General features: G+C 55.6%; 2 protein-coding genes across 7 annotated transcripts in view; both read left to right on the top strand.

Moving 5' to 3' along the window:
* COL23A1 (collagen type XXIII alpha 1 chain) overlaps positions 1 to 2623 on the top strand; it is a 351726-nt gene extending 349103 nt beyond the window's left edge. Inside the window, 2 exon segments of the mRNA XM_030316438.1 lie at positions 1109 to 1147; positions 1575 to 2623. Of these exon segments, the coding sequence (XP_030172298.1) occupies positions 1109 to 1147; positions 1575 to 1577 (42 nt within the window). The 3' untranslated portion in view covers positions 1578 to 2623.
* Positions 2624 to 6211: 3588 nt separating this feature from the next.
* The window catches only part of PHYKPL (5-phosphohydroxy-L-lysine phospho-lyase), a 38990-nt gene continuing 30322 nt past the window's right edge, over positions 6212 to 14879 (top strand). For 2 of the 6 annotated variants that reach the window (XM_030316470.1, XM_030316452.1), the window contains exons 1-5: positions 6226 to 6333; positions 7207 to 7325; positions 8380 to 8539; positions 12812 to 12886; positions 13456 to 13738. In XM_030316470.1, the coding sequence (XP_030172330.1) occupies positions 6275 to 6333; positions 7207 to 7325; positions 8380 to 8539; positions 12812 to 12886; positions 13456 to 13738 (696 nt within the window). In that variant the 5' untranslated portion in view covers positions 6226 to 6274. Of the gene's footprint in view, positions 6334 to 6615; positions 7326 to 8379; positions 8540 to 12811; positions 12887 to 13455; positions 13739 to 14879 lie in introns of those variants that run through there. The other 4 variants (XM_030316478.1, XM_030316472.1, XM_030316487.2 and 1 more) reach the window with 3 other exon arrangements.

The following is a 14879-nucleotide window of genomic DNA, read 5'->3' on the forward strand; positions in this document are numbered from 1 at the left end:
GGTCTTGGGGAGTCACTGAGAGAAATAGGAGGGTGGTGACCGTATTCAAAAAGTGCAGGGACAGAGGAGAGACGCGGTGGCCCAGCCTTGCAACTCCAGGCCCAGGGCCAAGACTTCCCTCCGGGTCATTCAGCCTTTGTCTTTGAAACAGGAGAACCTTAAATGTGGAGGCCAGCGAGGGGCACCGGGCTCCAGGGGCCTGGCGAGGGGCAGCGGGCCCTGCCCTGTGGTATGCGGTCTGGCCTGCTGTGTGCTGTGCTGTGCATTCCGGGCACCTGTGCCCACTGTTCTACCCCCCTCCTCTCTCCTGCCTTCCTTTCCTCCCTGCCCCTCCCCCCCACTTCCCTGTGGGCCCCAGCCCGTGACCCTGGTAGATGTCTGGCAGCTCCATGGAATGTGTTCCCGTGTGTGCCTCTGGAATGAAGAATTTTCCCCCCGGGGTTCCCCAAGGACTCTAGGCTGCCTGATGGGTCCCTCCCCAGCTCCCTTACCCTCCAGGCCGCCCTAGAAACCTTCCCCACCCCACCTTGTGTCTGAGTGCTGGGCTGGCATTGGCATGCTGGCACCCCCAGACAACCCCCATTCCCCACCCCGGTTTCTACCCTGACAGCCTCATTCTGCCCTGCCACCCAGATCCAGACACAAGGACCAGGACAGGCCAGAGGGGGATCCCGCTTCCTGGACTGCCCTTCAAAACACTCTTGGAGAAACTCCTGAGAGCTCTCAGGCCCCCCCAGTGTAAGGGGCCAGAGCCACCATCATGGCTGCGGGCAGGAAGCCATGAAGCCCCTCGGTATCTCCTGGCCGGCAGATTCCAGCACAGTACCTGATACTCCACAGTGCCCTGGTTCTGTCCCTGCTCTAGTGTCCCAACAAACCAAGCCCCATGGCGGCGCACTCGGGACAAGCCCAGTGAGAGGCCCTCATGTCTTGTGACCCGACTACCCAGGTGGACAGGCGTTCGGGCCCTGCCTCAGTGGGGTCCAGTGGCCTCGTGTGGCAGCTCCCTCAGCTCTGCCTCCCTACACACGGGGCAAGGGTGTACAGAGTGTAGGGAGCTGATCAAGTCCCCTACCCCCATCCCCACTGAAACGTTTTTCTTTTCCAGGGCCCTGATGGGCTGCCCGTGCCTGGCTGCTGGCATAAGGTACCTTGCAGGGAGGAGTCTCTAGGACAGGCTGTGAGGAGGGCGGCGGTGGGGGTGGGGGAGACCCCAGGGGCTGGGTGTCCGCGGTTCCCCACACAGTGACTAAATAGCCAGGTTTCCCTGGGATGACACGACCCCAGCTCTGACTCTCCCGTCGTGTGGCCCCAGGCTTGGGGCTGTGGTCCCGGGTGACTAGTCCACCCTGTCGGTCAGTCGGGGCTCGCCCAGCACCTGGCCCAGCCGGCGCAAAGCCATCTGCACCCCCCTGGGACTTTGCCCAAACTGCCCCACTGAGAGGGGGTGAAAGCCAAGAGCCGGGCATGAGAGGATTGGGGGCGTGCCCGTTCTAGAAGAAATGGGCAGGACAGGGTGCTCAGATCAGGGCAGGGCCTCCCTCCTCACCTTCAGTCTCTCCCTCCTCTTCCAGTGACCCCCGCACCCAGCTCACAACCTGTACAGATGCGTGTGGACGTTTTTAATTTTTGTAAAAACAGAACAGTAATATATTGATCTTTTTTTCACGGGATGCACCACCTGCGGCCTTGTCGCATTTAAGAGCATGGCCTGGCCCAGCCCTGGAACAATCAGCACGTGGAGCTGGCAGGAAAGGGGACGGGCCGGTCCAGGGTAATTGTGTACCCAAGGGGCAGCCGTGGGACTCGGCTCTCCCGGGAAGGAGACGAAGGTGAAAGTGCCTGGCTCAGGAGGGGCTGCAGAGATGCTGGGTTGGGCCCTCAGCCACCTGATTAGCAGAGAGACTGTCCCCTGAGGTTCTGGAGCCCTGGGGCCCACCCCATCCAGAAAGGTCCGGGGCTTGGATGACAAACGCAGCTGCCCCAGCTTCTCTGGCCTCTGGACTTGGCCACAGCCAGCTGCCCACCCCTTGGGGCCCCTCTGGGCCTTGGCTTCACCGGGACAGGACAAGATTTCTGCCCAGCACTTGCAGGTGGATGCTGCAAGCTTTGGGGAGCACGCTGCACCCCCACTCCCACCAAGCTCAGTGGGCCTCAGGAAGCTAGCCTGCCATGAGAACACGTGCCCTCTGGCCCGGAGGAGACCACCACCCGTGGACCCAGCTGCAAGGAGCCTCTTGATCCCCGAGTGTGGAGGACGGCAGGTCCCAGACTGGAGTGGCTGCTGCACCCAGAAGAGGGTCATGATGGGACTTTTCCAGCCCAAGGAGACTGGCCCGCAGCTCAGAGTTGGGGTCTCCTCTTGCCCCAACTCTCCCACCCAGGAGAGCTCCAGTCAGCCTGCCAGAAATGGTCCTTCGGATGAGCTGTGCAGACGAAGAAGGCGTGGGTGGATTCCCGGCCAGCCCGAGCAGGGGGTCTGCAACCCCAGCCACCGTGCTCTGAGGAGAGGCTCCCCCACCTCTGACAGGGGCTCCCAGCTGTCATCCCCAGCCCAGATGCTTGCCTCCTTTCTCTGTATAGACGGTTATCGCTGCGTGTAATAAACCACAGTGTGTGTCTGGGTGTGCCTGTCCTTGCAGACTGCCCCTGAGCACCTCTTGGCAAGGTTTCAGCCTGGCCTTTGCTGGCTGGGCAGGTACAAGGGACAATTCCTGGGTCAGAGCCCCCCCTTCCCCCCCAGAAACCAGAGGAAGCTGTTCAGGGTCAGGGCAAAGATAGGGTTTGGTGTTAGAAAGACAGACTCAAGGCCTGGCCGGCTACGTACCGGCTGAGCCCTCCATCCAGTCATCATGTCACGGACTCCCTATACTCTCCTCCGATCCAACGGCCAATGACTGTTACATGACAGATCACCCTAAAGCTTACCTTAAAACAGCAATGTTTCTTTCTTACAGTTCTAGGGGTGATAGGCTCAGCTGTGTAGTTGTCACTCAAGCTCTCCTATGCATGGTGGCCCATGCTGGCCGTTACCTGGGACCTCAGAGAGCCAGGACACCTCTCTGTGTGGTCTGGGCTTCCTCCCAGCACAGCTGCTGGATCCCCACGGTGCATGAGCCAGGTGGACCAGGCAGCAAGCTGTGTCACCGTTTACAGCCAGGCCTCAGAAATCAGATGGTGTCACTTCCTGCCAGAATCAGAGGCTCACCCTCATTCAAGGGGAAAGTGCCAACATCATCTTTAAGGAGAAAACGTGGGATAGTAGATCTCATGGCAGCCATCTTAGAAAATTCAAATCCGCCACCTCCTCTGGAAAATGGGACAGCAATGCTTACCCCTAGGACAGGTCAGGCACCAGGAAGCGTTTTTGGTTCAGAATCCCTTCTCTTTTCTCCACTCTAAGACCAAGCCAGGGCCACAGTCTTGCAGGATGTTTGTATTTCCCTCATTGCAGCTGGTCCTCCTAACAACCCTGGGGGAGGAACCCAGTGAGGATGCCCATTTCACAGATGACAAAACCAAGCACATCCAGGGTAGTACAGACAAGAACAGGCCTACAGTGATGGTATCTCAGGTCTTCTGTTTCCGAGGGGTAACACTAAGGAAACCCCAGTATGGGGAGTCTGCCCAGGTCACTCTACGTGGCTTCCTCACTATGCAGAAGAGGCCCAGCCACACACTGCTAGGGAGGAGGAAAGTATCAACTCCCCAGCTCTGTCTCCCTAAGTTGTTGGCAGTAAGTGGCGGGCCGTGCTGCTGGCTGGCCAATCGTGTGGCTCACTGGGGAAGCTGGTAGTGTGGAAGGGGACAGAAACAAAGTGGGGCTCTGAGGGCTGATGGAGATCACTGGGTGTCCAGGCATCCTTGGGAGCCCCAGCAAAACTTTACAATTCGGCTGGACGCTACGGTTAATCCGCTTCTCCCTCTACCTGGGTGATTCACTGGATCCCATAACCAGCCCTTTGAAGGAAGGACAGGCCTCCATGATTGGTGTCACTGTTTCCACTTCACATATGGGGAAACTGAAGCACTTGAGCAGGGGGACACCTGCCCAGGGATGCACAGCCAAGACAGTTGTGGGTGGCAGGCAGACTGGACCCAGGTCCTTGGATATCCTCCAGTTTGTCCAAATTGTTTGGCCGGGCATGGAGTCTGCTAGGCAGTGTCATGATGCTGGGTGATTGGCAGGCAGATCCTCAAGGGAGGAAGAAACCACCCCTTTGGCAAGACAAGGCCATCCATGGCCCACTGTTGCCCCCTTGTGGCCTCATACCATGTATCGTCAGGTCTGCAAATTTCAACAAGCTTCAAAACACAGAGCCCACAGAGTCTTCCAAGAACTTGGGCAGGGGCAAAACACTACAGAAGAATGAATGATGTGCTTGAGGTCCCAGCTGAGACTCAGCGTGGGGGGGGGGGCCTGCCTCACAGCTGAGCCTCAAGGACTGAGAGCTTCATGGCCCTCTGCTGAGAAAGTCAGTTTGGCCTCACACTACCCCCTTCCAAAGCGAGGGAAACACATTTACTGAGCCCCGCTGCGTGCCATGGCAGCTAAGCTAATCACAAGGATTACTGTCACCTTTTCCAGATGAGCTGAGGCTCAAGAGGAGCAGGCTCACCCAGGCCTCGTTCTTCCTGATCCCCAAGATACTGCTAGAAACACACAGGGTGCTTGAGATTGTCACAATGATTGGGGAACACTCCTGGGACTCAAATCCCAATTCAGCCACTTCTTCCCATCCCTGCCCTGGTACCCCGAGGCCCACACTTGAGATAACAGAGGAGTGCTGAGCCTGGGGCCAGAGGAAAGAAGGAGTGGGCTTCTCTGAGCAGGAAGAAGGGGAAGCTTCCTAGTGTTGCCCCAACCCTACTGGAGACACTCTTGGCCCAGGAATTGGGCCAGCCTGGCCTGCGGCTGTACTGCCCCCCTGACCCTGGACACCCCGGGAGTAGATGAGATGTGAGCTGGACCTGAGTGCAACCTTCTCACTCTTACCCCAAGACAGGAACAGTCCCAGAGCCGACCTGACTTCTCTGAGCTGCCCTGGGCCATTAGAGGCTTGTGTTTTGGGGCTAGAAACAGGGCCAAAGATGGGGCCTAAACAGGACGCTCAGACTCGCACCCCCCCCCGCCCCCACCAGCCTGCCTTCTAACTCAGCCTGGGAAGACAGAAAGGTTCTGGAGATGGTTGGTGGTGATGGTTGCATGTGAATGTACTTAATGCCATTGAACTATACACTTAAAAATGGTTGCAATGGTAACATTATGTATATGATACCACAATTTTAAAAAAGTGAAACCCCAAACACTCTTTAATAAATACCTTAAGCATTTTCCAGCATGGGGGAAGGGATGAAGAAATCAGCAACAAAGGGAGCAGAGCAGAGAGCTGAGAATCGTGACCGGTGACAGGAGGGACAGCAGGAACCTCCCCTTCCTCAGCTTGCTCAGGCCTCGACCTAAGTCCCTTGTTCTGGGTTTGTCAAGGCAGAAAGTCCCAGGGCCCCACCCCGGTTGGGGCTATGCCTCTGGTAGGGCAGCTTCCCAGCCCGTTGGGGGTCATTTCTTCTCATTCACTGCACTGAACGTCAGAGTCAGACAGACCTGAGCTGGAGTCCAGCCTCTGCAACACACTTGCTGGGTGCCTGGGAGCAAAGCCCCTTTCCTTCCTGGGCCTGAGTTTCCTGGCGGCGGACTATAAGGCTGAGCAGGCCTCCCAACGCTCTTCCTGCCTACACACTGCACGATTCTCTGTGTTTACAGAACTCTGTTACCCTCCCTGGATTCTAGCAGGAGTCATGCCGCCCTGAAAGTCATGCTCATGCCCAGGACCCTCTTGGTCAGTCCCAGCAGTGACCCTGTTCCCTCCTGAAATTGGGAAGTCCTAGGTCTTGCCCCAGCATTGACAATCTCCTCTCCAGCCCTGAGGCCCCTGCTGTGAACCAGGCCCTGGGCTAGGTGTCAGTCACACATTCCCAGTTAACTCACAGGGCAACCCATTTTATGCACCAGTAAGGAGACGCGGGAAACTGAGCCCTGAGCTCAGAGCCCTGCTGGGACAGAAAAAAGCGGCGGGATCACCCAAGAACCCTTCCCAGAGACGGAAACTGCTAGGTGCCAGGGGCAGGAGGCGGGCGCTGCGTCCCCGGGGCCCGCGACGGGGGCGGGGCCCGCGACGGGGGGGCGGGGCCCGCGACGGGGGGCGGGGTTGGCGGCCGAGCGTGCAAGAGGCTTCTCTGCGCTGCGTCTCCGCGCAACTGCCCGCCCGGTGCCATGGCCGCCGATCGGCGCGGGAAGGCCGAGACTCTGGCCCTGAGGCGGCGGCTGCTAAGGTACTGAGACGGCGGCGCGGGGCGGTGCGCGCACGCACGACGCACGCACGTCCGGCGCGGAGCCCGCGGAGCCCAGGGACCTCAGCTCCGGGCCTCGCGCGGGCCCCGGCTCCCCGGCCCCACAGACCCAGCCGCCAGCTGCGGGTCCGCGGGGTCCCCGCGGCCGCCTCCCCGCCTGCGTCCTCATCGGGCTGCCCTGCGGCGCCGGGCCGACCCCACCGGCCGCCGCTGACCGGCCTTGGCCCCCTGGAGAAGGCCTCTGCCCTGGCACCTGGGAGGACCTCCCCCAGGGTTGGCCCGCCAGCTGGACCTGGCCTGAGAGTGATCCAGGAAGGGACTGAAAGTTCAGACGGAGGGTGGGCATGGGGGGTCGTCTCCCAGGAAGCCTTAGAGAAAGCCTACCTGTAACCTGTGAGAGGGACTCTTGGTGGCACATGGGGCTGACACCCAGCAGGGTAGCAGAGGCACTGGGCTGGCAAGGACCTTTCAGAGCTGAGCTCCAGCCACCTGCGAGGGTGCCCTCCCTCACACGCATCCCAGCAAGGAAACCCTGCTCTAAGGAGCCCCCGTGGGTCTGGAGCTGCCGCCGTTCCTTGGGATCCAAGGGATTAATGTGGGCACGTGCAGAAATGAGCAAGGCCGCCTAGCCTTCACATGACTTAAATAATTTCAGTTTTAGCAGCTTCTCACCCTATCACTTCCTCCTTTCCAGCCACCTATGGGTGAGGGACTGGAAGCAGGAAAGCACCACTGTGCCCTTAAAGTTTTGTCCCTCCCAGAAACTGGGGGGTTGTGGGGGGCAGGTGCTATGGTGGGTGGACTTGTCCCTTCAGGTCTTCAGACATGGCTGTCCACTTCTTACTGTCCCCACAGCGATTCTTGCAGACTCTTTTATCCTGAGGATCCTATTAAGATTGTCCGGGGCCAAGGACAGTACTTGTACGATGAACAGGGTGCAGAATACCTGGATTGTGTCAACAATGTGGCTCATGGTTAGTATCCTACCTCAGGCTGGCAGGACAGGGGAGCAGGCTGAGGCTGTGAACCTGGTCCCAGGGTGATCCTGAGATTGCAGAGAGGTGCGGAGAACTTGGGTTGAGCTGAGCAGAGGAGCCCAGTCTTTCTGGTGTGCCTCATGGAGAGGCTTCAAGCAGTAGCTGTGCTAAATCAGTCAGCACAGCAGTCGGAAGTCCAGTTCCACTTGGGACTGATGGCAAGCTCAGAGAACAGCAGTCAGCCTGACCATGACCAGCAACACAGCAGGCCTCTGGCCAAGTATTGGGAATCATGGCAGGGCTTCAGCCCCAGGGACCTTCTCAGGTGCTAGGCAAGGAAACTGAAGTAGGAATTTAGTTATCCAGGTGGGGCCACCAGAGCTGATGGGATGAAAAGGAGTCTGTGACCCAAAAAGCAAACTAGAGGTTAATGAAATAGTAAAAACAAGGGCTCTAGTCCCAAACCGCTTGGGTTCATCATATCCCTGCCCTCCACTTACATTATGATCTTGGGCAAGTTGTTTAATTCTCTGTGCCTCAGTTTGCTCATCTGCAAAATAGACACAATAATACTAGGGACTCATCTCAAGGTGTTTTAGAGGAATAAGTGAATTAATTTAGATAATTTGCTTGGAGTGTGCCTGGCTCAACACAGGTTGAGCTGTTATAATCCCAGGCTGTTGGCAATCAACATTACCTCCCGCCTCCATTGATTAGTGAAGTCAAGCCTGCCGACAGGCACTCCTCCCCACATCCTGTCTTTGTCCAACAGGCCTCAAGAAGCTTCCTTACAGACACGGATTTTCTAGATAGGGTTTCTGCCAACAAACTTTTTCTTTTGTCCGAATCTCTGGGACTCCTTTCTAGAACTGGCCTCTCTGGCACATACATACATACACACCACACACCCTGTCTTCAGACTCGCCTCTTTCCTCTCTGCCTCTCCCTCACAACTGCTCTCCTCTGGCTGGATTTATGGACTACAGCTGGGGGAGGCCCGGTGGGGCTGGCTGAGCAGAGCCACTATGTGACATTGGTGGCCCTCTTCCAGTTGGGCACTGCCACCCTCTCGTGGTCCAAGCAGCGCACGAACAAAACCAGGTGCTGAACACCAACAGCCGGTACCTGCACGACAACATCGTGGATTATGCACAGAGGCTATCAGAGACCCTGCCAGAGAAGCTCTCTGTGTTTTATTTCCTGAATTCTGGGTAAGTGGACTTCGGCCGGTGGTGTAGACAGAATTGCTCACCTATTGAAACCTAGTGTGGCTGACCCAGCAAGCACTGGGAGCAAGGCAGCCTTGCCCTTGCTGAGTCGGGAGCCCACACTCCCCTCTGTAGACCCTGGTGCTCACTCTGTCAGATCCCAGTTTTCTGGTCTCTTAGTAAGGCATGCCAGTACCTCTGTTGCATGATTGTCTCCACGATTGTCTTGGGGGCTTACCTAGGTAATATGTTCCTTTACTTCTGCCTTATGAATACACAGGCCCAGCTGGGGGGTATAGCCAAAATCCCTGCCCTCAGCTCGCTCAGTAAGGAACAGAAACATCAACTGGTCCTTCACAGAAATGCAGAGGTCATTGTCTCAGGAGAAGGAAGGGACCTGATGAGGCAGAGAAGCGGTGAGGGGCCCAAGCCTGCCAGCAGAGGGTCAGGGAAGACTTCTCTATCAGGCAAAGAGCTGATGAGCAGGAAGGAAGCTGCCCACTTCACCAGAAGTATTCACGTCAGGGTTGCTCAGCCTGTGCAAAGGCCCTGCAGCAGTCAGGGCATGGCATCTGGCACACTTGAGGACCCAAAGGGAGAGGAGAGGGTATGAGCTGACACATTCCAAGTGAGGAATTTGTTTTTATCCTGAGAACACTGGGAAGCCATCTGAGGGTTTTAATCAGGCAAGTGATGTCATCGGGGCTGGAGAAGAGCAAGAATGGACCCCATTAGGCACCAATTCAGCAGCCAGGTAGCAGGTGATGGTAGCTAACGCTAGGAGTGGCAGCGGGGACAGAAACAGCAGATGATGATGTGTACGTAGGTCTGGCCCAGCCTTGCCTGGGAGAGAACACTCCCAACAAACTGAGTCATGGCATTTGGGTTATAGTAATGAGTGTTACCATCATCACTGTCATTTTCTTTTTTTTTTTTTTTTAATGTTTATTTATTTTTGAGACCATGCGAGAGACAGAGTGCAAGCAGCAGAGGGGCAGACAAAGGGAGACACAGAATCTGAAGGGGGATCCAGGCTCTGAGCTGTCAGCCCAGAGCCTGACGTGGGGCTCGAACTCATGAACTGTGAGATCATGACCTGAGCCGAAGTTGGATGCTTAACCGACTGAGCCACTCAGATGCCCCACTGTCATTTTCATTCATCAGTACCCCCCCCACCCCCGCCGCCACACCTTGGTAATTTCTAGGATGCGGAAGCTCCCATCTTCAGTTTGCAGATAAGGAAATAGTAGTTCAAAGAAAGGACCCAGCTTGGGGTCCTTTCTGGGGCAAAGCCAGAACCAGAGCTTATTAGGGAAGAGCAGAGAGCTGGGTCCAGGAGTGAGAGCTTCCTGGGCAGTGGGGTCAGGGACGTTTGCTGGTTTATTCCATCACATGCACTCTGGATTCCAGCAACTTCCACGTTGCCAAATCCAGTGGTCTCTTTGCTGCTCTTCCCTTACACTATCTCTCGGCAATGTTGACAGCATCACCACTCTCCAGAAGTGCTTTCTAGTCTCGCTTCCAGGATGCTGCACGCTCCCGGTTTCCACCAGCCTCTGGCCACCCCTTGGTCTCCTCTGCCAATCGCTTCTCCTCTCTTCTTTGGGGCTGGTCCTGAGCCCTCTCCCTGTGTGATCTCATCCATTTCCAAGTCTTTCCATGTTCACGTGCTAATGACTCCCAAATTTGTGTCTCAAGCCCGGATGCTTCCCATTGTGTTCCAGCCCCAAGGTTCTAAATGCCCACTTCTGGAACATCTCCAACTCGATGGGTCCAAAAGAAGTTGGTTGTCTTCTGCCAACACCTGGTATGGGACCACGGCACTGGCTGTCACTGGCATTCTCAGGAGGACACCCTCCCCCTGCCACCCTGACCCTGTCTCACCTCGTAAATGGCAACACTATCTGCATCTCTCCTCCAGGCAGGAACCACACACCCTCCTCCCAATCCTACAGCAAGCCTGCTTCATCTGTCCCCAAGTTGTCTTCTGCCTCTGTCCCTCTTTCTGTTCTCCATGGCCACCATCTGCTCTGAGCTGGGTGTCCTTAGCTCTTGTCTCTTCCCCTTTTACTCCATTAGGCCCACACAGCCGGAGGCTGCCTCCTCAGATGGGAGCTGATTCACGTCCCTTCTCAGATTAAAACTCTTCAGTAGCAGGGCACCTGGGTGGCTCTGTCGATTAAGTGTCCTCTTGATTTCGGTTCAGGTCGTGACCTCAGGGTTGTGGGATCAAGCCTCATGTCAGGCTCTGTGCTGAGTGTGGAGCCTGCTTGAGATTCTTTCTCTCTCCCTCTGCTCCTCTCCCCTGCTTGCATTCTCTCTCTCTCTAAAAATAAAATAAATCTTGAGGTGCCTGGGTGGCTCAGTCGGTTAAGCGTCTGACTTCGGCTCAGGTCATGGTCTCACAGTTTGTGAGTTCGAGCCCTGCATCAGGCTTTGTGCTAACAGCTCAGAGCCTGGAGCCTGCTTCAGATTCTGTGTCTCCTCCTCTCTCTGCCCCTCCTATGCTCATGCTCTGTCTCTCTCTGTCTCTCAATAATAAATAAACATTAAAATTTTTTTTTAATAAATAAATAAAATAAATCTTTAAAAAAAACAAATACTGGGGCGCCTGGGTGGCGCAGTCGGTTGAGCGTCCGACTTCAGCCAGGTCACGATCTCGCGGTCCGGGAGTTCGAGCCCCGCGTCAGGCTCTGGGCTGATGGCTCAGAGCCTGGAGCCTGTTTCCGATTCTGTGTCTCCCTCTCTCTCTGCCCCTCCCCCCGTTCATGCTCTGTCTCTCTCTGTCTCAAAAATAAATAAACGCTGAAAAAAAAATTAAAAAAAAAAAAAGCAAATACAGCAAAACCTTGGTTCGCAAGCATAATTCATTCCAGAAACATGGTTGTAATCCAAAGCACTTGCATGTCAAAGCAAATTTCAAGAACCGTTGGCTCAGTTGTGATCATGTGACATTCAGTGTCTCATACCACTCATAAGACATTGCTCATTTATCAAGTTAAAATTTGTTAGAAATGTTTGCTCATCTTGCAGAACACTCACAGAACAAGTTACTCACAATCCAAGGTTTTACTATAAATAAAAATAAAAAACTCTTCAGTAGCTTGGCATGGCACTGAGAAGAAAATCTAGGCGCCTTCCAAGGTCCTGTGTGTGGGGCCCCTGCGTGTCTCCCCACTTCCTCTCCCATGCTGCCCCTTGCCTCCCTTGTGCGTCTCGGTTTCCTGAGCACACCGAGCACTTTTCCTGCACATGTCCCTTGCATGTGCTGCTCACTCTGCCTAGAAACTTCCCTCTGGGGACTCAGTTCTGGTGGTGTCTCCTCACAGAGGTTTTCCCTGACCCCTTTAGATAGTCAGGGCTGCCATGACAAAATGCCACAGGCTGGGAGGCTTGAATAACAAATTTATTTCTCCTACTCCTGGAGGCCAGAATCCAAGAATAAAATGTCAGCAGGTTTGACTTCTTTGAGGCCTCTCTCCTTGGTTTGTAAATGGCCACCTTCTGGCTGTGTCCTCACTTGGTCTTTCTTCTTGGCGTCCACGCCTCTTGTGTCTCTGTGTGCCCATGTTTCCTCTTCGTATAAGGACACTAGTCAGATTGGATTAGGGCCCACCCTGACAGCCTCATTTTAATTTATATAAATTTAGGGGCGCCTGGGTGGCTCAGTCAGTTGAGTGTCTGACTTTGGCTCAGGTTATGTTCTTGTGTTTCTGGGTTCCAGCCCCACATCAGGCTCTGTGCTGACAGCTCAGAGCCTGGAGCCTGCTTCAGATTCTATGTCTCCCCCCCGCTTTCTGCCCCTCTCCTACTTTCACTCTGTCTCTGTCTTTCAAAAATAAATAAATGTTAATTCATATAAATTTATGTTAAATAGTCACATTCTTAGGTGGTAGGGGTTAGGGCTTCAGTAGCTTGGCATCATAAGAATTTGGGGGGACACAATTGAGGCCCTATGTGGTTCTCTTGGGGCACTTACGAAAATGATCATTCTTTGTTTATTTTGCTTTCATGATACCTACTAGAATGTAGAAAGCTCCAGAAGAGCCAGGACCTATTTTCCTTACTATTTCTAGCCCCCACCCCAGCTCCTAGCACATTTGATAAAATGTTGATTGAGTGAATGAACTCAAATGAGTCACAAATGGTGCCCTGAGAATCTTCTTGCTGCTGGCAGGGCTTTTCTTTCCCTCTGGACTTCCCTGTAGGAAGCAGGTATCCAGGAGGAAAGCCCTTGGACAGCAGTCTGAGCGGGGCCCACCTTTTCTTTCATAGGTCAGAAGCCAATGACCTGGCCCTGAGGCTGGCCCGCCAGTACACGGGACATTGGGACGTGGTGGTTTTAGACCAGTAAGTGCCATTTCCAGAAGCCTGGGCCCACCACTTACTGGGGATCACTGAGGCTCCAGCTTTGAATGCCTTGGGCAGGAAGATGAGGAGGGGCCTGGGCTACTGGAGGGAAACATGAAGACCCGGCCATAGAGACACCCCTACATACACCAGGGGGCTCTTTCCCCCAGGGCCTCTCTTCTGGCAGCAGAAAATGCTTTGTAAGGTGGTGAGAATGGGTCCCACAGTTTGGTATTAAAACAGCCCTGATGGTATTGAGTATCTGCTGTGCACCAGGCCCAGGCCCAGGGCTAGAGCATTAATGACAGTTCTGAAGGAGAACCCCCCGCCCCCCACTTCTCAGACAGAACTGAACCCAGAGAGGTTAACCGATTAGCCACTATTCTAGCTAGTAAGCGGTCATATGGGAAGTCTTACTGGCTCCAAGGCCCGTGCTGGTTCCCAGCCCCAGGAGTTGGGGGCTGTGTTGGAAAGGTTGGTCTTCCCTGTGTCTCCTGAGGTGGATGGACGTTGGTCGGGACTGGGCCATGGAGTACTCGTTCCTGAGCCCCCTCCGTTCTTCTCCTCAGTGCTTATCACGGTCACCTGAGCTCCCTGATTGACATCAGCCCCTACAAGTTCCGAGACCTGGATGGCCAGAAGGAGTGGGTCCATGTGGTATGCACTGCCCAAGTGGGCAACAGGTCGGTGCTCACCCCCCCCAGCCTGGATGACACGGCGCTGTCACTCCCACAGGCACCTCTCCCAGACACCTACCGGGGTCTTTACCGGGAGGACCACCCCAATCCGGCTGGGGCCTATGCCAGCGAGGTGGAACGCGTGGTGAACAGCGTACAGGAAAAGGGCAGGAAGGTAACTGTGTCTGCACAGGTCCCGTGAATCGAACAGCGGCTGGCATTTCAACCCAGTACTAGATACCGGGGACCCTGGGAGAAACTGGAACTGGGCCCCCCCCATTAGGAATCTAGTTGGGGGGGGGGGGTTAGCTGCTCAGCAGACAGTCTAGATAAAGGTACGTGCTGGCTGTTACAGCAGTCCAGAGGCCCCTGGCTGGACGGTTCCGTGCAGAGGGGTTAGCACTCGGGGCATGGGGCAACCCAGGCAGACATCACCGTGGGGCCTAGCCGAGCTGGCAGGAAATGAGCTTAGAGAAGCAGGCAGAATGTAGGCCTACAAGGGCAGTGCAAGAGGGCTGGAGGCCAGAGAGCGGTAAGACCAGGGGTGCATTTGAATGGGGCCAGCCTGAGGCCGTGAGGAGGCCCTGCCCCCGTGTTGTAGTGGCCGTGGAGTTCAGGGGCAGAGACAGGAGAGATGGGTGTGCACTGGGAGAGCAGTGGCCACGGGGACCGCTGGACGGAGTTAGCTGTTGGTGGGAGGGCTCTCCGGAAAGTCTTGCTGCAGCAGTGACAGCTGAACACAGGACACACAGCAAAGAGCAGCAGGCTATGAAGCCAGAAAGCCTGGCAGGACCAGATCAGGGGAGCTCGGCGTGTGCATTTCAGATGCTTTGCCTGCACTTACATAAAAGCAGAAAAGAGACTGTTTCCTACTCCATCAGTCCTTCCTTCATCTGGGCGGTAGCCTCTGAAGCAGCTCTAGGACTAAACATAGCTTGGAGGTCACAGCTGTAAGAAATGGGGTCATGAAAGTGCTTTGCACAGGACAGTGATGAGTTTGGCGACTGAGCTGAGGCTCACCCTGGTGGCTGATGGAGGATGGACTGCCAGAGGCATCCCACCAGGTGGCATCTGCAGGAGGCCAAGGCAGAAAGTGACAGATATGCCAGGAGGCAGGTGTGTCCAGGTGGAGGGGCTGAGCGTGCGCACAGACGCTGGAGAGGCAGAGGCCGTGCTGACTGGATGAAGGAAGAGGCTGGATCAGGGCTGGCGGCTGAGTTTCCCTCGGTGGGGGTGATGGGAGTCACCAGGGAGGAGCAGGGAAGGAACAGTCCGATGGGGAGAAACCTGGGACATGCTGCGTACAAAGGGTCTGG

Source organism: Lynx canadensis, chromosome A1, assembly GCF_007474595.2.
Source record: "Lynx canadensis isolate LIC74 chromosome A1, mLynCan4.pri.v2, whole genome shotgun sequence".
NCBI lineage: Eukaryota > Metazoa > Chordata > Mammalia > Carnivora > Felidae > Lynx > Lynx canadensis.